Source organism: Lacerta agilis, chromosome 11, assembly GCF_009819535.1.
Source record: "Lacerta agilis isolate rLacAgi1 chromosome 11, rLacAgi1.pri, whole genome shotgun sequence".
Classification (NCBI taxonomy): Eukaryota; Metazoa; Chordata; class Lepidosauria; order Squamata; family Lacertidae; genus Lacerta; species Lacerta agilis.
In genome coordinates this window covers 29,841,813-29,863,963 of record NC_046322.1, presented here as the reverse complement: position 1 = coordinate 29,863,963, position 22,151 = coordinate 29,841,813, and the positions used below count along the sequence as shown (strand labels likewise).

The window sequence follows — 22,151 nt, the reverse complement described above, 5'->3', positions numbered from 1 at the left end:
AAGACACACCCCATTAATTACCTTGATCACCCAAATTAAGCTGAATGTTGGAAGATTTAGGACATAGCACTATGGAATTTGCTCCCACAAAAAAATGATTAGACAAATGCACAGAGATTAAGGTTATCAAGAGCTACTAGCCATGTATGTTCTGTGTCCACTTTTCGGGGGAGTATGTCTCAATAGTAGCAGGTGGTAAGAATCACAAGTGGGCAGAATGCTGTTATACTTGGGTCTTGTTTGCGTGTTTCCCATAGGCATCTGGTTGGCCACTTTGAGAACAGGATGCTAGACTAGATGGGCCATTGGCCTGATCCAGCAGGCTCTTATATTCAGTGCTGCAAAACATAATTCTAAATAAATACATTGTGTTTGGAACGAACTGTAGCAAATATTACTTTCTTCAACATACCATATTACAGAATATTTAGGCAAACTCTCAGCTTGGGAGTGTAAATATAATTCATTAATATTTGACTTTAATTGTTTGCACTTCTGTATGACTGAAGTGTTGAAAGGGAGTCATGCCTAATTACTTAACCACTTCTCCCAAATAATTGTTTTTGTTTACAGCAGCACATCCTAAGCCTCCGGGCTTGATAATATAATTAATAGTCAGAATTATGTCAAAGCTTGTGAAAATATTTGCTTTTAATGGCTTTTGGTAAAATAACATCAGACAATGAAGAAACCATCTGTTTGCAGGTTACACTCACATGCAATAGAAAACATAATTTTGTTTTTAAGATGCACAGTGCAGTATTTCAAGGTCATAATCAGTTTTAATTGCCAGCAAATATATGTTAATAATTTGAATTTATGTATTTAACAAAAATTATATAGTTTGATTGCCGTAAAGACAATAAATATTAAAATTATAAATAGAACATGTAAACAGTTTAAAACATTTTAAAATAATTAAAATTAACAGTAAAACACATCAACATTTGGATAGCCTTGCCTAAATAAAAATGTTTTAAATGGGCACAGTAAAGAGTGCAAATCAACATATATTGATAAACTGAAGGTGTTAGGCCATATGGAATCTGAAGGTTGTAATAACGTACAGGAGCTGAAAATTAGGGGTTTAGATTACTGGAGTGCTTATCTAAGGCAACTGGGACTGTGCAGAGCAGGGATTTTTTTAAACAAAAAATGCAAAATGATTTAGGAGAAAGTGGAATTGTCCCACTTGAGTGCTGAAAGAACTTTCTGACAGTAAGAGCTGTTTAGCAGTGGAAACAGACTCCCAGAAGAGGTGGTGGACTCTCCCTCCTTGGAGGTTTTTAATAAGACATTAGATGGCCATCTGTCATTTAGTTGGCATTCCTGCACTGCAAGGGGGACTAGATGACCCCAGGGTCCCTTCCAACTCTACGATTCTATGAATTTTGACTTATGAATGATAACCAAGTCTGCACTTAAATCCCTTCTGCAAAATACTAATATTCTGGCAGTATCCTGTGCCACTACAGATGCATGTGGCTGACTGTGTCCCTCCTTAGAAACATTGCAGAACAGTTAAGTAGAAGGGCTATTATGGGCCCCTCCCTCCCCCCAGCCTGAAGTGATTAAGTGGAGGAACAGGTTGCTCCTGCTTGTGAGAAGGTGGCCTTTGTTTCTGTTGTTGCATCACAGTTTGCAGCAGATGGGCCCTGAAAGGGAGAGCATCGCCATGTGCTTTTCATTATACAACAAGTAATTTATGCAGACACCTGCTTTTTTTGAGAAATCCTCTGTAAGTTTTCACGCTCGCCAGCAATAAGAAGAGTATTATTCTGGGTGGGTTCTCCCCCCCCCTTTTGTATCCTCTCAGCACATACAAATAATGAGTGAAGACAAACAAGACATTTTGTTTAGTTCACAACATTTGGCTGCTGCCGAAGAGCTTTCCCTAAATCTAAATGGGCTTGTTAGTCCAGATTAAAATGGCAGCAAGAGACCAGAGCTTTAGGCTCCAAAAGAAAACAAATCTAGCTTCAAAATTAAGACTGCTGTGTACAAGGGAGCATGCAGCAGCTTTTACGGTGAAAAGTGGCTTCAAAAACCTGATTGGTACAACTGCCAAAAGCTTTGGGTTTATCCATTCTGAAGTTCTAAATGTGTTTCGTTATCTAAATGTGTGGTTGATTTAACACTGTAGCCAGTATCTTAAATTAAGGTCACTTTAAAGTCCCTAGCATGCAAAAATGTTACCCTTCCCCAATTGGGGGAGGGATTTGTTCACCTTAATACATGTGACTATATCAAAATGAGGGATGTACGAGTGCTAAGGAGACTGTTCTATCAGCACAGAATTTATCCTTTACAACAAAATATCCCCCCCCCACCCCCAATCTGTTCTGAAGGTTCCCCAAGCCTCCAGAGTAAATTTGGGGGCAGTGGGATGTACATGAGAGGAATCGCCGCCTTGCATTAGCACTTTTATTTAGTTGAATACTGCCCATAGTTCTGACACACTGCTAAATTATAAATGACATTACTTAATTTTTAAAATAGCAGGGAATCCATTAATTTATGATCAGCAGAGAAAAAAGTTGTACCCAACTTGCTAAACCATACATCAGAACTGACCCCTGAAATTAATGGACTTAAAAGTATTGATTTTAGTGGATCTAGTCCAGGCATCCCCAAACTCGGCCCTCCAGATATTTTGGGACTACAACTCCCATCACCCCTAGCTAACAGGACCAGTGGTCAGGGATGATGGGAATTGTAGTCTCAAAACATCTGGAGGGCCGAGTTTGGGGGTGCATGATCTAGTCCCTATGTATGTGAATACACAACCCAGAATCTCTTTATCTTACAGTAACCATTCGCATAGCATAGAAGTTCTTTAATTCAGTCGTGAAATAGTGCTTTCAAAAATATATCTGCCCCCAATTCCATCATAGCATAAAATACACAGGCATTACGTACAAGCAAACTATTTACAAATATCTACATTCAGTTGTTTTTTGCAATTATTTTAATTAATTTAATTTAATTGGTGAAAAATGCTTAAAATCACTCTAATAAAAAGGTTCCCTGAATTATGATGACAAGATTACAGCCCAAACCAGGGGCTCTGTTGGCATGCAAGAACTTCTGCATGTTGACTTCTATGTATCACAGTGATGAAGGACCTGGAAGTCAATTGAAAGCCCATCCACGCAAGCACATAAAAATATTAAATCAGTCTTGAGCATTAAAGAGGTGTGTTGCCTCTGTCATTTCCCCGCCCCCCCAGGCTCTACCCTCCCCTGCAAAGCAGTCAGTATTTTCAGTTTTGATCAGCTGCTTCCTCTGTTGAATGCACATAATTTTCTTCAGGTGTTGGGGAACAAGAACTTTTAGACGTACAGTTCAGCATTGTGGCGGGAGATGTGTGGGAAACAGAACAGGAGCAATCTGGAGCACTGCACGTCTGGCAACTCGAACACACAGGAAGAGCTGACTTTGGGGGCTCTGAATCATTTTTGCACTGATTACTGCTAAGGGCAAGTTGTTCTTCTGAAAATTTACTTTCCTTATTCTGCTGCAAACTATCTTCTTTCTCTTCCAGGGCACGAGCAAGCATATAACTAACTTTTCTTTGATGGGCCAAAGCTTCCTCCTTATCATTCAGCTGTAAAAATCAATAAAAAATAAAAATAAACAGTGTATATTTATTTTTACAGAGATAAAAGAACACCATTAATATGCCCTCTATGAAGCCATACAAGTTACCAACCGAGTCTATCAGCATCCTAATGATTTCCTGCGGGTTATCCAATTCTTCTATTTTCTTGCTGTCAGTGCCGGAAGCAAGCATGCCCATCAACTTTCGTCCCAAGCTTTTCCTATTCCCTTGAAATGTGAAAGCACCTGAGAGGAAAAATAACATTCACATTTAAGTCCTGATCTTTGAGACATTCTAAACACCAACCACCTTTTTAAAGTCCAAATGAAATTAAGCCTAAAACAAATATACCACTGGAAAACTGAGGCTGTTACCAAACAATAATAAATGGCATACATCTATAAACCAGCTTCCAAAAGTACATATGCTTTTGGTGATGACTGCTATACTTTCAATAGACAAAATAATAACCATCACAGATGGAACAAAATGAATACAGCGAAATGTTCTGCAGTTAAAGTGAATAAACGGAGAACAGTGGAGTGCTAGTAATGAAGGCCAAAATATGCTGATCTTAGATAACACGTTTTGAATCCTTATTCTAAAATTGTTATTCATAGTCTATTACAGGGATAGCCAATGCGGTGCCCTCCAAACGTTGTTGGGCTCGGACTCCCATCAATCCCAGTTGGCAAAACCAAAGGCCAGGGATGATTGGGGCTCCAAAGGTTGGCTACCCCTGCTCTACTATTAAGCTCCAATATCCTATAAGCACCAGAAAGGCAATAATACAGGGGTTAGAAGAGAAGAAATGTATGCAGGTGCTTGAAAGAGGGAGGAGAAATTGCAATAAACTGGGATTAAATTATATGAACTCCAAAAAGGAAATGAACTGTTTATTACTTTAGTTCACTCACTGGTGGATGAATCCTCTCCCATCATTCAAAATACTCATTTTTTTAAAGCAGCAGATTGCAATCTTAAGATCACACTTTTTGAATATCACCACATGCAAATTATACATGTGCCAGAAAAATGCTTCCTATTTACTTTATTGGACATAATCCAGCAAATTTAATACCACCACCACCACCAGTTTGGAGAGATTATTCCATAATTTTTCATAGCTGTCTCCCTGAAAAGACCTTTCCCCAGATAATGAATAAGTGAGATTCAGAAGGTTTGAAATAAGATATCTTGAACTTTGGCTGTGATGTTTGAACAAGACCATTGTGTTTTGAGGTGATATATAAAAGTTCTCTCTTTGATGATATCTGTGATGGCTCACTGATAATACTGCTCTTCATGAGATGAGCAGTAATCAAGCAATTAACATGCATGAACCAGCCTTAAATTCTCTTAGTAGGGACTGCTTTGCTACTCTGTTTGCATGCAGCATGGTTAGCTACTATGAAATTCAGGTCAGCAAACGTATGATGTCAAACAGTAGGTTTTAGGTTTATTCGAACAGGTTTTATACAAAACAAAAACTGCAAATTCTGGGCTACTTTCAATACCACTGAGAATCATGCAGCATGGAGAAAATTACCATCATCTTTTATGTTTTTCCAGTTGAATCGTTTCTTTTCTTTTCTACAGATCTTATTCATCTGTGCAAGTCCAAGAGCCTGGTCCTTCCTCCGCATCAGCTGCTGCTCAAATGCAATTCTGAAGGCATCTGCCATAATATATGCTTCTTCTTTACTCTTCTTCAGAAGCTCAAACTATGTTGTTGTTTTTTAAGATTGAGAGAAGGTTCAGAGTGAATGAATCCACATTTTGGAGCTTTCTTTAGTCATTCAGTCCCAGTACATTGGTATGGCAACTGCTTCCCCAAATGAAGTAGAATTATACACACACACAGTCACTAGGTGACCAGAAAATTTAATTTTAACAATCAACTGGGAAAACCTCTAGTATACTCTGCCACAAGATTGACATTTAACAACAAAAACAATAATAAAAGTGGCTGTCTACACAGGGAGGCACTTTGTTCTTTGTTTACCATGGAACTGGGCTACGCCTTGTGCTAGGATGCAGAATCAATGGTAAAGAGTACTAGAGTTGCTACAAAAATAAGTATCACCTACTACTGCTCCCTATAAAATCCTCCTGCTTAGGCAGCAAACACACCCACACTTTTTCTCTGTGTGGAACAGCAACCAAGAAAGCAGAGACAGACAGACTTCTAGAAACGATTATTGGCTACCAAACCTAGGCAACTTTTTGGGACTCATCCAGAGTCTGCTCTCCTAGTTGCATGAATGGATTTCATCATTAGCCTAAAGAGGGCTGCACAAAGATAATGAGATGTGCCTAAAAGAAAATGGCATTGATTCAGAAGAAATTAATTCCATTAGAGCATGGACATGCAAATGAAGGCCCGCAGGCCAGATCAGGCCCAACTGCATTCTGCATCCAGGCTGCGTATGGTCCAGGAATCACCGCATGGATTGCCAGCACGTGCGTTCTTTCTCTCTCCCTCCCACGCCGCCTCCTCCTCCCTCCCTCCTGGCTTCTCCCCGCCCTGCCTAGAGGAGGAAGGTGGCTGGGCTTTGTTGGTGCCTGTAGCAGCAGCGCTTGAGCAGCCACCATTTTAAGCAGCCCCTCTCCAGAGCCCTTTCACGTGCCGCTCATCATCCCTCTGCTGCCGCCGCCAGCCCCTGCCACTCGCAAGACACAGGTAAGCAGCCACCGGGGCTCATGGTGCTCTTGCATCATCCCCCCCCCCAAATATAGTCCAGCCCACCACAAGGTCTGAGGGACAGTGGACCGGCACCCTGCTGAAAAAGTTTGCTGACCCCTGCATTAGAGCAAGAAAGATCCATCTTCGGATCCATCCCATTTTGTTTTCATAGGCTACCCTTGTCTAAATATACACTTATGCATTGGGCCGCTAATATGTATACATATATTATTATTATTATTATTATTATTATTAATAATAATACAAGTTTTAGATATCATAAAAAGGAAAATGCATTGACATATCAGCTGCCTAAACACTATTTTAAAGCTTGCATCATTTTGAACAATTTCACACATGGCAAGTGCCTTCTATACATCTTCATTAAAAGGGACAACAATGCTACTTTCATTCCAAGCATAAATACCTCTTGTTTGAGCTGAAGCAGTTGTTTTCGAGTCACGGCTGACATTTTTGCACAGGAGCATGGCTCTCCCTCAAGACCACTGCAAGTGCAGGCTCCAAGTACTGCCAGCTTCAAATTCAAATGCACACCATCCATTATTGATTGTGGGGGGTTTTGTTTGTTTTTTACAAAACACAGAATAAGGGTGGACTTACACATCTTCATTCAAGTTATATTACTGGCCTGGATCCAGAGCTGCCCTTTAGAACAGAAGGACAGCTTCCATTTCCAGAAATTACTGCAATCTAATAGATGCTCCGACTCATGAAAGGTAGAGACGATTTCCTTTGATTCCCCTTCTGTATCATGCACCTTGTTGCAGAGTATCCTCCAAATCTCATGGGAAGATTTTCAGGCAGTGTAGGGGGGATCAACGAAAAATCACCTCTCACCTATCCCCCACCCACCCCCAACATTCCATTACTGTAACTAAAATCAGTATCAAACTCATTATGAGCTCTTGGGCTTTTCTATTTTTAATTTCTCCATTTCACAGCTCAAAACAAGTTGTAGAAGATCAGCTTGGGGCAGACTGGTCTAGGAAGAAAGAGGGAGGGAGCAATGGTGTTTCATGAACTGGATACGATCCCAAGTCCAAATGGAGGAGGGAAAATAGTAGCCGAAAGAACCGAAGCTTCTGCCCTTCCACTTCATTCTCAAAGTAAAAGACTCAAACAAAGCAATTTTAATATACACACCTCAAGTCCTGTTATCTCTGTAAAACCACTCTTGCTAAGGGACATGTTCTCCTGAACAATCTTCCGCTGTTTTACATCTAGGACAGCGAGAATCTCCAGATGCTGTCGTTCCAAAACTGTAAAATTCAATATTGAGCAAGGAAACAGTTTGTGAAATTTTCAATCAGCTTCTGTTGCTTCAAATCCTCACTTGCGTAGTTTTCAAATTTAATAGGGTTTGATTCTTCATTTACTGATTTTTGGGGTATACACAAAATAAAGGAGCTTAATTTCTGAACAAAGAGCTCAAGCTCGCCTACAAGTTTGTGTTGGAAGCTTCCCTAGTCTCAGATTTTGTGGAATCGATTGAGAACACACACTAAGGAGGAAAACGCTCTTTACACAGCACTAGTTTTATTATGTCATATATTATGGACTGAAGACTCTGCATCTGAAACAGGTTCGTAGCTGTGGTTTACTAAACTATGCTGAAATTATGTGTCAATATTAAACATTGAGAGCCAGTGATGGTGTGGTGGCTTAGAGTGACAGATTAGGACTATGGAGATTCAGGTTCAAATCCTTTCTCAGCTATGAAGCTCAATAGGTGACTTTCAGCCACTTGCCATCTCACCTAGGCTACCTAGGTGAGTAAATGATGATGCTAATCTTATTGCTAACTGCATCAATGCAACATGCAAAATCCTAAATTCCAGTATATTCAGTGGGTAAGAATGCATAATTTCAACCTTATGCTTCTAAGCGTGATATGATGTTCAAATCCTTTCAAGAGTACAAACAAAAGTTTAAGACTAAAACATTATGCCTAAATGATTTGAATAACTTTATATGTTTTAACAACTTGCATTTTTGAAAATACATTTGTTTACTTACTCTTGGAATATCTTGTTTCTTTTGTGAGTTACAATGCAATGGCCTTTGGCTAAAAACAATAAATATTGGACTAATATATTCTGCATCATAGAAAGTTAAACTGAACACAGTACACTTTTCAAAAAAGATTAGCCTTTGCTTTTTTGCATCTAAGACGAAGGTGAGAAACACAATTTCTTTAAAAGGCAAAGAACTGAAAAAGGTGGAGCATACTTACATTCATTTTCAGACTTTAGTGTTTTAACTTCATCAGTTTTCAATTTCAGTGTTTCCTTAAGTACAGCATTTTCACAATAAATTCTATTGACAATGGCAACAAATGACATGTTTTAAAATCATACCTAAAACATATGCTTCTATATATTGTAAAACTGAGGTATTACTTTGGTATATATACCTGTCATATTTTTCTGCCCAAGACTCTTCTGTATTTTTAAATTTCTCCTGATTAATTTTGATTTCCCACTGTAGAACATTTATTTCCTATAAACAGTAAAATGTTAATATTAGAATAAAGCAGGACAATATTCCATAATTTGAACATTATACTCTTAGTGTAGTGAAGATGGATCGAATTCCCTCCTGCATCCCATAACCACACTGCTCAGATTTATTCTCCAAGATCATATAATTTTGCCTTAGCTTGGCAAGAAGCAGCCAATGCACAACTGGCAATGTTTGGAAATAATTTATTGCAAGTAATCACCTGGCTGAAAAAGCCAACCACAAGCCAGCCTGCCTGTTCTGCTGGGCAGTAAGCACATTCCAGACACCTCTGACTGTGCACTTACTGCTCTCCTGTTCACTTTTCCTGTTGAAATCTAGGATTGCAGTCAATTGTTGGTCTAAAAATACTGAGTCAGCAACTTTAGATAACTACTGATGAAAGACAAAATGCCTAGGAATGTTCTATATATCCACACATTCATACAATCAGTCTACTGCATTAATTTGAAAATCATTTTTTTTAGTTTTCACTATTGTGGAGAAACTGCGGGAGGCAGTGAAAGATAGGTGTGCCTGGTGTGCTCTGGTCCATGGGGTCACGAAGAGTCGGACACGACTGAACGACTGAACAACAACAACAAATTGTGGAGAAAAACTTGAAAATCTGTGGGCACAGCGTTCGCTAAAAGAGAAGAATCAAACAGATCTTCCCATGGAATAAAAACTCTGCGCTCTGAAATCTCCTAATTATACAGAGTCATCTTTTCCAGTAAGTATTCCAGCAAACTATTACAACTACCCTGAATACTAAATAAAATATTGTAAATAAAAGACAAACACCATGCATATTTACTGAGAAGTAAATTGCAGTGTTCAATGGATATTCTTGCCCAGTAAGGATTGCAGTCTTAAAGCATGCTTAGTCCATTGAAATCAATTAGTTGAAACATGTTTCGGATTTTTGCTTTAGGACTGCAATCCCATACACATCTCAGTTATTTTTGCCCCTCTTCAGAGAAAGAATAAAGTATAGTCTTACCTTTTCTAAAGCTCTCTTCTGCTGCTCTGTTTTTTTAAATACCGCTTTAGTATGGCAAGTGGCTTTATCCAGCACTGCCTGAGAAATAAAAATTTAAAAAGCTGAACTATTATGTCTCGCAGATCATACTAAAAGTGAAAACATATGCATCAATCAGTGGCAGACTTTGAGCTCTCAAATTTCAGGGGCTCCCCATTGCCTCTCACACTCTGTTCTACAACAGTATTATGGCACCCCCTGCAGCACAGAACCTAGTGCATCTGAACTGGTCGCACTACCCTAAAACTGCCTCAGCGTCAATTAAGGAACTGGTCACCAACGTAAGTAATAAAACCATAACAGTGAAGAACAGCTGTTGTCAGGGAACTGTCCCAGGTTCAGCACAAGGTGGTGGCAGGGCTCTCGGGAGGCTACAAGGAGCACCGGCCCCACCTGACTAGCAGCACCTCCACCAGCGGAGGAAACAGCGACTTCTCCAGTGGGGAAGGGCAGGAGACCAGGGACCATGAGCGTAGGGGCTCTGGGGATGCTGGAGAGACCCTGCGCTCCCCTCGCCCAATGGGCGAGGAGGGAGGCATGCCATTTCCGTTGCCCGAACCACACAGAGGGGTGAAACGCAAGGAGGGGAGGCGGAGACTGGGGGTGCCGAAATTCTTATGTTGGGGTCGCAACCGGAAGGGGCCACTCCCGGATTCTGCGAGTGATTGATACGGACATGGATTTGTAGCTCTGCACTGTACATAGTATGCACAATAAACCTAGAATCACAGAGTTGGAAGAGACCACAAGGGCCATCCAGTCCAACCCCCTGCCAAGCAGGAAACACCATCAAAGCATTCCTGACAGATGACTGTCAAGCCTCCGCTTGAAGACCTCCAAAGAAGGAGACTCCACCACACTCCTTGGCAGCAAATTCCACTGTTAAAAGACAGGCTGGACTTTTGCCTCGTTACTTGCGAGCAACCACGACACGGACCTTACGGCTGTCTCATTTGCATAACGGTATATGTACAATTTGAAAAATGCTACAATACAAATTTTATGTAAATTCATATATATTAGTAAGTTACCATGCTCTGCAGAATTTTTAGTGCTTGCTCTTTGCCTTCAAGTTGTCTTTGAGATGCTTCCAATTCAACTCTTAAAACTTCTATTTCCTGGGTACGAATAAAGTCACGTTGAGTAAACAAAAATATTGGGCATCATACAGAGACTTCCTGCTATGAGTGGATGGTACACCCGCTTGTGTGATTGGAAGGATTTCTCCCTCAGGCTGCAGCCCCATCTCCACACCATATCCCACACTGTTCTGGAGGGTTCCCTGGCCAGCAGGAGAGGCTCCTGCTTAAGCCATCAACCAAGGCAACCAAGTCGGCTTCAGTGCCATAACCAGGCCTAAAGCCAAACCGAAATGGATCCAGAAAATCCACTTCCTCCAAATATGGGTGAAGCTGGACTTCTACTACTCTCTCAACACCTTGCCCCATATTTGCTATTGCTTCTGGGTCTGGGGACACCCTATTAGTGAGAAAAATAAGGTTCCAAATTAAGTCTTACCAAGACAGGCACTTACCTCTTCAGCTTCTTGAAGGTGTTGTATTAATTCTTCATTTGATGCCTCAGAGTTAGATTCTGTGTGTATTCATAATAGAAAAAGCATCCTGGTTTGAAACTAATAGGATGGCAAGCTTATTTCTAAGTGCTTATTTAAAACATTTTTTTTAAAGAACATAAAACGCATCAGCTGTTTCTCAAAACTATGTTTGGTAATTTGCCTTCCCCTTGCACTTTTATGTAACAAGCATTTAATACACCACTTCTTAAGTTTCAAAAAATAGCATCTGATTGTTGGAAGGAGAGAAAAAAACCCACATTGGGTGTCTCCCAATGGTGGAGGGGGGGGGGGAAGGATGCAAAAGATCATTAGATCAAAAGATAAAAGTTAAATCAACACTAACTTATTTAATGGCTAGCCACACATTTGTTTGTCTCCATGCTGAGCTGTCCAGCACATGAAGTGCGGTAAAGCACCCGACTCATGCACGGGAGACAAAAGAGATGGCTCTCTGTCCACACTACTGCTTCCAGAATGAACGCACACACACACACACACACACACACCCCACTGGCAAGAGGGAGGCATTCTGGTTTGCAGAGAATGCTTTGCGGAACAGCCTGGCTCTGACCAACTTTGGTGAGAGCTGTAGTGTTCTGGCAGCAGAAGTGATGAGGGCTGAGCCCAGCGGCAAATGGGGCAGGAGGTGGCAATTCCCGGTTTACCTCAGGTGGCAAAATGGGATGGGCCACCCATGTCTCCATGCATGCGTGGAACTATGTTTCAAGAGTTGTATAAACAAAAGAAAAACTTGGGACACGTGCACTCTAATGGAGATTCCTTTAAAAAAAAAAGTAAACCTGAGGTGGCGAGGGGAATTCACCAAAAGGCAAAGTAAGAAAGTGAAACATCAGAGAGCAGCTGCCCTCTTTTAAAAAGGAAATGGGGGGGGGGATGCAATACTCGAACAAATTTCAAAATAACTGCCTGCAACACTTGCACAGTCACAATCCATACAGAACTCCAACTTGCGCTGGAAGCAATAGTTTTCTGGGAGAAGGAAATTGTATTTCCTCAGCAACCTCCAGTTATTGTTTTGTATATTTGAAAAATGAGTTTCCTCCCCAAAATGGACTCTCACTCATGTTACAATCCAGTGAGACACTACTGTACACTGTGGCCTCAGAGATAAATGAGACTACATTCATCTCTTTCATGCTTGGAATCTACAAGCTGGGCTACATCATTAGAAGCCTAGCACCCAACTGGCTGAGTCAACAAATAAGTGCTTAGTGTGCTGACTGATATGCCAGTCCCCTGTACAGCATTATTTACAACTTACATAAAGCCTTAAATAATGCCTCCTCTCCTCTCTTGTGACCTCATTTTTTACAGGAAAACTCGTAAAACAGTATGTCTTAACTGGTGCAAGGTCTAATATTTTAAATTCAGTTATTATAGCTTCTATTTAAGTCAACATGCTTAAGCACACACAACTGGGTCAACACTATCCATCATACATATATCTTACAGTCCTTATTTTTGTTTTGAACACCTATAGGTGAAAAGCTCAGTGTAACTGAAAATTTGAAGCCAGCATTTTAGGTGGTGCAATAAACTGTTTCACCTGCTGCTCTATATTTGTTGTTCTGTGGTACTTACATGGCTAAAAAGACTTCTGCTTTTGGAGATGTTTATGAATTAAGTATCTTAATAGCAACATTTACGTGCTGTATGAAGAATACTAAATGGTCCAAAGGTTTGGATTGAACTAAAACCTTACCAGAGCTGTTTTGTCGGTTGCAGCTACGAAATGCATTGATTCCCATTTTTTTGACTGACGTGTCATTCAAGCTGTTACACCTTGAGCAACGAAAAACTGTTGCATCACATTCTTCTCCATTTTTTGGCAGCATAAACGGACTGAAGCTTTTCCTTGCTGAACCTCTTCTAGGCATACCTGGGTGTACGCTGAAGCTTTCTGGTTCATACATAGCAGTTTGTCTTCTAATGAGTCCATTTCCCAAATCTCCACATGCCATGTCATCGTCTTCACCTTCCGAGGTCATACCCAGTTTGTTCTGCAATGAGACTGCTTCACACATTGGCAACACAAATAAGCTTCTTATTTCAAGCTAGAGGTGCCTTTGTTCAAATACAAAAGCTTTGTTCAAACACAAACACGTCAGGGAAAGTTGTGCTGGAAAATAAATTAATAAAAATGAATAATTATAACAAAACTAAAGATGCCTTAGTTTCTTTAACAGGCACTTCCGGCATTTCTAGACAGGAGCAAATAGTTTTTTTTATACTGTACTAAGATTTTCCTAAATAACCCTTGCTTCTTGTCAAAAAGATTACTAATTACAGGAAGCATTTCCTGCAAATTAAACACATGTTTTGGTACTACCGATTTCAAAGCACGACTTCAAAATAAGATTCCAAGAACTTAAAAGCATATCAGTGTAATCATGCCTTGCTGGCAGGACCATAAACACACCCAGCCACTTTGTTTACTTTAAAGAAAGCATTGTTTAATTTACAATCCAACAACTGCAAAAGTGACATCAAGACCTATTGCTTTCCTAGTTCTCTTTAATAGAATCCAGCCATTTATAACATCCTCAGAAAGGAACTCTGAATACTTGGCTGCTTCTTTTTTTATAGCACATTTATAGAAAACCCTCTCTTCATTCAAAATGTCTTCTTATGCTGTTTTTGCACACGGATATTTTAACTTTAGTAAACCATTTTGAATGTGTGCTGCTTGTTTTTAAGAAAACGAAATGGAACGTCCATTCGCCTACCCTTTAGAGACTGATTTAGGCATAAACACAGTGATAGAAAGAGCTTGTCTTCTGCACATCCATGTAAATATCACAGTATGAACCAAGGTCATGAGTAACATTGTGTATACATTGTCCCATAATGCTTACAATTTAGGCACACTTAATTTGGGATGCCAGGGAAGGAGGCTGGTTCGTTAACATGTAGTCTTAGTTCGTCTCTAAGGTGTTACTGGACAATTTTTAAAATTTATTTTGCCTGCCTCAGACCAGCACGGCTACCTACCTGAATTTAGAAACATAGAATCACAGAATCATAGAATTGTAGAGTTGGAAAGGACCTGGAGGATCATCCAGTCCAACCCCCTGCAATGCAGGAATATATGCAGCTGTCCCATACAGGGATCAAACCTGCAACCTTAGGGTTATCAGCACCACACTTGTATCAACAAAAAACATTATCTACTGCGCTCATTTCTCATTAGAATGCCACACTGTTAGTTTTATATTTGAAACACCAAGCATTTTATATTTATCAAGTACACAATGAGCAAAACCTATTTATATGCAGGTATAGCTAGCTAGCAGGTGAGTGGCTGTAGCTCAGTGATAGAGCATCTGCTTTCCATGGAAAAGATCCCAGGCTTCATCCCCAGCATCTCTAGGTAGGGCTGGGAGAGAGGCTTGTTTGAAATCCTGAACTGCTCCCCAATCAGTGCAGACAATGTTGAGCTAGATGGACCTGTGGTCTGACTCACTATAAGGCAGTTTCCTGATGTCTTAACATTCCATGGTGGATCCAATATTGCAAAACATCCCTTATTGCTGCATTACTATACAGCAACAGGCATTTTATATTTATAATGTACACAATTATAAGATTATTCATATTTATGTACAGTTGTAGCTGGCAGAAAAGCAAAAAAATGCATGGACCTGAGATTACACAACATACCTTATCGCTGCAGAATCATACAATGGGTCCCCTTTACTTATTCTAGGGCTTCCCAGAATAAAGAACTTAGCCTCTATTATCTCTTTCATGGGTAGCTCAGTTGACTAGAGTGTGATGCTGACAATGTCAAGGTTGCGGGTTCGATCCTGCCTAAGGGACAGCTGCATATTCCTGCATAGCAGGGGGTTAGACTAGATGATCCTCAGGCTCCCTTCCAACTCTGTGATTCTATCTATCAATTATGACAACACCTCAAGCAGGGCTTTCTCTTCTGTTTTTTCTTTTCTTTAAAAAGCTGCATGCCCAACCAACATTCAACAGGTGCAGCTTTGAGCATCACTGGCGTCTCCATACAGGGCAATACTGCATAGTCTGCTTAATGTCTCCCTTTGCCACCAATATTAAAAGGTACCGGAAAGAACGGCAAGGAGACCTCCCCGTCCTATTTGCACGGGCAACGCAAAATCTCAGAGGGCGCCTGAGCTGAGAGCACGCAGCTCCCGCCAACGCGAATCCTGGCTAAAAAGAGAACGCGGAACACTTTTACGAAGAAGTGCGCATGCACACGAAAGCTTATACCCAGAACAAACTTAGTTGGTCTCTAAGGTGCTACTGGACAATTTTTTCGTTTTTTTATTTCCACTTTTACGAAAGAGCGCGCACGAGCCTCCCGGGCTTCCCTCCGCGCCACATGCACTGAACCCCGACGCCCCACGGCTCGGCCCCTCCTTCCCTCTCCCAAGGGGCCGAGCCTTCCAGAGCTGCGAGCCTCAGCGCGCAAGCCAAGGCCGCCGCAGACCCACCTGGCCGGCGAGGCGAGCAGGGCTTCCTCCTTCCCTCCAGTCCAGCCGTCGCCCTTCCCGGTCCGCCCCTCTATTCCTCCCGGCCTCCCTCCGGGGCAGGGCTTCACCTGCCCGCCTACCCCGAGCCCTCCCTTCCCCACAGCTAGAGGAGGGACCTGCAGAGTCAAGAATGGGCACGGTAATATAAAAAGCTTGTTGCAAATATAAATCTAACTTGTCCATTAGTTTTTAAGGTGCCACCCACAAGCCTCTGTGTCGTTGCAGCAGGAAGAAATGGGAAGGTACCTGACACTAAGCTATACCGGTGACCGGTCTGCTGCGAAGCAGTGGTGTTTTTTTTTGGGGGGGGGGGTATTTATTTCATTGCATTTATATACTTTTTTCCTCCAAGGAGCTCAAGGGGGCGTACGAGGTTCTCCCCATTTTATCCTCACAACAAACACCCTGTGAAATAGTCAAAACAAAACAAAATGAAAAAATCATTCCAGTAGCACATTAGAGACCAACTAAGTTTGTTCTTGGTATGAGCTTTCTTGTGCATGCACACTTATATATAGTGAGGAGGGGTATTACTCAGAAGGGTGGTGGGAATGGGTGATTTGGCTGATGGGTGTGGAAAACCTGTTGATGACTGTTAACGACTGCAGTTAGTCCTAAAGGAAAAAGCAAGGGGTGAGATGACTAAAGATAGCTTTGTCATGGATAATGAGATAAGAATCCAATGTCTTTGTTCAGACCAGGTCTCTCCGTGGTTTTGAGTTTGGTAATGAGTTGCAATTCAGCAACTTCTCTTTCCAGTCTATTTCTGAAATTCCTTTGTATTAAGACAGCTACTTTGAGATCTTGTGCTGGGAGATTGAAGTGTTCTACTGGTTTCTCTGTCTTGTGATTCCTGATATCAGATTTATGTCCATTTATTCTTTGGCGTCTTCTTCTAAAAAGAAGACTGATCGCCGAAGAATTGATGCTTTTGAATTATGGTGCTGGAGGAGACTCTTGAGTCCCATGGACTGCAAAAAGATCAAACTGGATTTATCCATCCTTAAAGAAATCAGCCCTGAGTGCTCACTGGAAGGACAGATCCTGAAGTTGAGGCTCCAGTACTTTGGCCACCTCATGAGAAGAGAAGACTCCCTAGAAAAGACCCTGATGTTAGGAAAGATGGAGGGCACAAGGAGAAGGGGACGACAGAGGATGAGATGGTTGGACAGTGTTCTCGAAACGACTGGCATGAATTTGGCCAAACTGCGGGAGGCAGTGGAGGATAGGGGTGCCTGGCGTGCTCTGGTCCATGGGGTCACGAAGAGTCGGACACGACTGAACAAAGAAAAATTGAGCATGGTATGACTTGGAGCGCAAATACTACTGCTCTGGTAAAGAAGGCCCAGCAGAGAATTTATTTCCTCAGACTTTTAAAGAAGAACAATCTGAGTGAGACTACTGGTGTCCTTCTACTGGGGCTCCATAGAGAGCATTCTTACATATGGTGTTGTATTTGTGCTTGGTTTTCCAGTTGCTCAGCCATGGAGAGGAAGGTATTACAGAAGGTCATAACCACAGCCCAAAAGATTATTGGTCACCCTCTCCCATCTTTGGAAGAACTATAGTTCCCGCTGCCTTAAAAAAGTAAACAGTATTTTACAGGATCCATCTCATCCGGGATACAGTCTTTTTGCACCACTGTCTTCGGGCAAGAGATATAGAACAATTAAAGCAAGAACAAATAGATTAAAAAATAGTTTCTACCACAGAGCTATAACCATCTTAAATGCTGTAACCAGATAATATGACCTTGGAGAGTTGTGATGGGTGTGTATGTATGTGCATGTGTGGCTAAAAATGTCTTTTTTGTCTTGTTTTTATGGGATGGCATTCAATTTCGTTGCACTTGTACAACGTTGTACTTGTACAATGACAATGACAATAAAGAAATCTTTTCTGTATTTGACACACATACCTGCTTTGGGAAGCTGCTATCAAATTGGGCTTCCTATTATGTGGAACTGGCATGTGTGTTCACATCAATAAAATGACCTTCAGGTTGCACTGTGTATAGTCAATGTATTACACTTGCAAATACAGGTCAATATTCCCATAGCATTAGAAGTAACTTCACCAGGAAAGCTTTTAGACTTGAAAGTCTGATAACATTTACTATGAGCTAGATCAGCGCAGAAGAGAATGGAACGGCATAGTACAATTAAGAGAAGCAGAAACTTCCTGAATCATAGAATATATAAGGGAGGAAGATCCAGATCATCTACTGCTTCTAACATATTTATTCACAATATTAAATTGGCTGGAGTCAAACTTATTTAAAAATGAAATATATATATACACACAAATATATTAAATGACATTGCATGTCGGTAACTTAACCTGAAACACTGTCATAAACCATTAAAAATTAAAAACATCCACAGAACAATTCAATGTATTACCAAAAAAGGAAGTTGCACAGCATTTGAGATGCTGACACCTAAACAAGCCAGTGCAGTTTGTTATTAACCTTTTCAACCAAATCTTTAAAAAGAGTATTAAGATTCCCAATTACAAAGAATGTCATGTTTTTTAGTTTCCAAGTCTGTAACTTATATCCAGTTTCTGCAGTCATATGAATCCAGCAATAATTAGTGCAACATAAAGCTGCTGAATTTCACTTATCTCCAATTTCATTTTCTCAGAAAAGTAACTGTTACTGTTTCCTCAATGACTGAAACAGCAAGTGTAGCTTACTATACAAGAACCAATCAGCCAGTGCTATTTCTATGACTCTGGTCTATTAATATTATATATAAAAATGCTAGTTGTTTTCTTTCATCCACTGTTCGATCCACTGTATAATCTGATCTAAGTTGTTCTCCATGTCCTCTGGAATGTTGCTGGGCAACTGATGAACAATGTCCTCCTTATACGATGACATGGCTTCTTCATAAATGATCTGAAAAATTTCACATTGAAGGTTGTCTTGAAGCTTTTTTCCTTTGTATCCTCTAAAAATAAATAAGGTAAGACAAAAACATTTGAGATAATTTGGGAACACATTTTAGGTTAAAAAAACAGAGACAAGACTATTGTATTTTTCGCTCCATAGGGCGCACTGGACCATAGGGCGCACCTTGTTTTTAGAGGAGGAAACCAGATTTTTTTTTTCTGGTTTTCCTCCTCTAAAAGCCCTGTTTTTTTGAGGATCAGCTAAAAGTTTTGCAGCTTTTTTGCAAAGGGAAAAGCCCTTTTTTTGAGGATCAGCTAAAAGTTTTGCAGCTTTTTTGCAAAGGGGGAAAAGCAAAGGGGGAAAAGCAAAGGGGGAAAAGCAAAGAGGAAAAGCCCCGTTTTTATGGGGTTCAACTCACATTTCTGCAGCTTAAGGAAAGGGAGCCATTTCTACTATTTCCAGACAGATAATCTAATCAGCCAGTCACATGTCGCTGGCGAAACAAACAACCTCCCTCTGCAGCACATTCAACAATGGAGGCCTGGGCAAGGGGGTGGGGCTGAAAGGGAGCCGGGACTCTTATCTCTCTCCCGATCTCTTGCTGATCAGCTGCTGAGCGGGGTCCTTTCAACACTCCCTTTTCTCTTTGTAAAATAAAAAGCACGAACTGCTTTTGGCCCCTGGGCAATTCAGCTCCAGGGACCACCATTTGCTCCATAAGAAGCACAGATATTTCCCCTTACTTTTTAGGGGGGGAGTGCATCTTATGGAGCGAAAAATACAGTATGTACTAACAAGAGGCTTCATCCTAAGCCAAATCTGGTACTGCATTTATTTTGTAGCACTGATTTTACCTGCTTTCCAATCTGTCATACAAGACTGAGTTTTCAGTTCGAAGCACAAATACTTTATTAAACCAACGTTCAGGAAAGAAGTCACAGCTGTGATAATCAACTATTACACCACCATCACTCATCTTCTCTTCCAGTTCATCAACTACCTAAAAGAGAATTCATAAAAAATAAACTTATAAATTTATTTTTAGTAACAAAATAAAACCCACATCTCTGCTAGTTTTTAAATGTAAACTCACCCTGTCTTCATCTAAAAATGGACATTCATATTCCTCATCAAATCCTTCGTATAGCTCCCCTGTATAATGAGGAAGAAATGGTAAGAATACGAAAATGTTTCCAATGGTTTGCTATCAATTGCTTTTTTAAGATATGTCTCTCAAAAACCTTTGCGCAGCCCAATATTATGGGATTTTATTCAGAAGTAAGTTCCATAAGTCCAATGAGGCTTACTTTATGCATTTTAGACATACTGTATGTTTAAAAGTTTTTTTAACAAGCATGTCTATAAACAGAATTTATTCCCTTTAGCATTATAACTATGGATGGGATTCATCTAAGGCACGGGTGTCAAACACAAGGCCCGCAGGCCGAATCCGGCCCGCCAGACCAAATCATGTGGCCCATGTAGCCGCCGCCGGCCGCAGGGGCAGAGGGAGGCTCCGCGCCGCCTGGGGCGGCAGCGCGGAGGAGGCACCCCGCCTGGGGGCGGGGCGTCGTGACGTTGCGCCATGGCGTCACAACGCAACATCAGGACTGAGTGCGCACGCGCAAAATGTCGCGCGTGTGCACTCCGTTGCTGGGCTCCCGCTGCTGCTGCCGCTTCCGCAGCGACTTTGCGAGCCCTCTGAGTGAAAAAGCGGCTTGGGGGGGCTGCCGTGCGCGTTTCACTCAGAGGGCTCGCAAATTCGCTGCGGAAGCGGCAGCAGGAGCCCAGCGACGGAGTGCGCACGTGCGACATTATTACAAAAAAGTCATAATTGAATGCAGTGACAATAATTTATGATAATAAAGAGTGGACACATAGTCCTACAGATACAACCGGCCCTTTGAGGGTGACCAAACTGCTGATGCGGCCCCCGATGAATTTGAGTTTGACACCCCTGATCTAAGGCATCCTGTTAGCAGAAACTCTGTGCAAGGACTACTGCTTATGCCAGGCTTCCTCAACATCGGTCCTCCAGATGTTTTTGGCCTACAACACCCATGATCCCTAGCTAGCAGAACCAGTGGTCAGGGATGATGGGAATTTAGTCTCAAAACATCTGGAGGGCAGAGTTTAGGAAGCCTGGCATATGCAATTAAGCTTTCTCCCTCTCTTCCCACTGGACGCCTCCCAGAATTGGTTTGGGCAGGAGGGGGGGGAGAGTTGGGGGGGGGGGTTGTTCCACATGATGAGCTGAAATGCTTGCATAGACAGAATGTTCATAATAGCGCAACATTGAACTCCACCACATATACCACTATACCTACTTACCAATGTATCACTTAAATACGAATTCTACATTAAGTTTCAAGTGTTAAGTTCTGTAAAATAAAAACTCACCTTCTTTGGCCAAATCACCCACATTAATGTAAGTAAAATCTGTTCTTGCAGCAATCTCTTTGCCTAGGGTGGTTTTCCCAACACCAGGCGTACCTACAAAGCAGTGTATGTCATAAGAAAACAGTAACTAATAACATACAATCAACTCAACATGAAAACCTCTACGAAAGGCCAAGTTAAAGCAAGATAGCCAAAGACTTTCCATTTTAAAAAAATCCTGCAGGTGTGTGCATCACATTTTGAACACTTCTCTATATTAAAAATCGTCTACAATCAGCTTATATGGCATATGGCAAAGAGTAAGTTTTGCATTTGCAAGTTATATAAAACAAACAAACACGGAGCAGCATTCAAAACAATCTTATAACCCATAAGATCACATAGTTTGCTTGCATGTTAGCCCAGGCCTCATTTTTGAAGCACAAATAGGAGGGTGAAAGTGACATTTACCGAGGCACACAATCAGGTAAAACCAATGAAGCTGCCTCGCACCGGTAGTCGACCAAACACACTGCTTTCTAGGATAGGATTTCAGACGGGAATCCTTCCCACCCTTGTTGTTACTGGTTGCCTCATCCGAGGACACTAGAAACTGGATCCGGGACCTTATGTTTCTAAAGCACTTTCATGAGATACAGACACAACCCCCTCTTCAACCCGTTTTGCTCTTACCCGTGAGAAGAATATTTGGTCTCCTCATGTTCGCTTGGCTGACGATCCACGTGCCTTGAAACACGTCACGAAGACACGTGTCCATCCTTCGCAGGGACCTTTCCCAACCCTGCCCGAGTCAGCGCATAATAAAAACGTCACAGTGGCCTCCTTTCTTCCGCCCGTCTCCTGGAAACTAGGAAGGCGACGCTGTGAGGTAAGAATCACGTATAACTGGCATACATACATATATACA

At 41.3% G+C, this 22,151-nt stretch overlaps 2 protein-coding genes across 2 annotated transcripts; both read right to left on the bottom strand.

Moving 5' to 3' along the window:
* Window positions 1-3,221: 3,221 nt before the first annotated feature.
* CCDC125 (coiled-coil domain containing 125) lies at window positions 3,222-16,009 on the bottom strand. Its single transcript, XM_033164398.1, has 12 exons — window positions 15,910-16,009; window positions 13,149-13,565; window positions 11,384-11,442; window positions 10,881-10,967; window positions 9,811-9,888; window positions 8,722-8,807; window positions 8,542-8,624; window positions 7,452-7,567; window positions 6,715-6,822; window positions 5,151-5,325; window positions 3,713-3,846; window positions 3,222-3,607 (listed from the first exon to the last, which is right to left on the bottom strand). Exons 2-12 carry the CDS (start codon window positions 13,468-13,470, stop codon window positions 3,263-3,265), a joined length of 1,593 nt encoding a protein of 530 aa, XP_033020289.1. The 5' UTR covers window positions 13,471-13,565; window positions 15,910-16,009; the 3' UTR covers window positions 3,222-3,262.
* A 2,655-nt stretch (window positions 16,010-18,664) lies between these two features.
* On the bottom strand, window positions 18,665-22,040 carry AK6 (adenylate kinase 6). The gene is made up of 5 exons (XM_033163878.1): window positions 21,917-22,040; window positions 21,245-21,337; window positions 19,938-19,996; window positions 19,699-19,844; window positions 18,665-18,902 (listed from the first exon to the last, which is right to left on the bottom strand). The coding sequence occupies exons 1-5, from the start codon at window positions 21,999-22,001 to the stop codon at window positions 18,713-18,715; spliced, it is 573 nt and encodes a 190-aa protein (XP_033019769.1). The 5' UTR covers window positions 22,002-22,040; the 3' UTR covers window positions 18,665-18,712.
* Between the last annotated feature and the right edge of the window lie 111 nt (window positions 22,041-22,151).

Coding starts and splice junctions, on each gene's coding strand:
- CCDC125 (XM_033164398.1), bottom strand. CDS start 13,470: ATGTGTGAAGCAGTCTCATTGCAGAACAAACTGGGTATGACCTCGGAA. Junction 8,808..9,810: donor AGAAGAGAGCTTTAGAAAAG/GTAAGACTATAC, acceptor TACTGTTTATAG/GAAATAAATGTTCTACAGTG. Junction 5,326..6,714: donor TGCTTCAGCTCAAACAAGAG/GTATTTATGCTT, acceptor ACAACAACATAG/TTTGAGCTTCTGAAGAAGAG.
- AK6 (XM_033163878.1), bottom strand. CDS start 22,001: ATGGACACGTGTCTTCGTGACGTGTTTCAAGGCACGTGGATCGTCAGC. Junction 21,338..21,916: donor ACCAAATATTCTTCTCACGG/GTAAGAGCAAAA, acceptor ACTGCTTTGTAG/GTACGCCTGGTGTTGGGAAA. Junction 18,903..19,698: donor TATGACAGATTGGAAAGCAG/GTAAAATCAGTG, acceptor ATTTATTTTTAG/AGGATACAAAGGAAAAAAGC.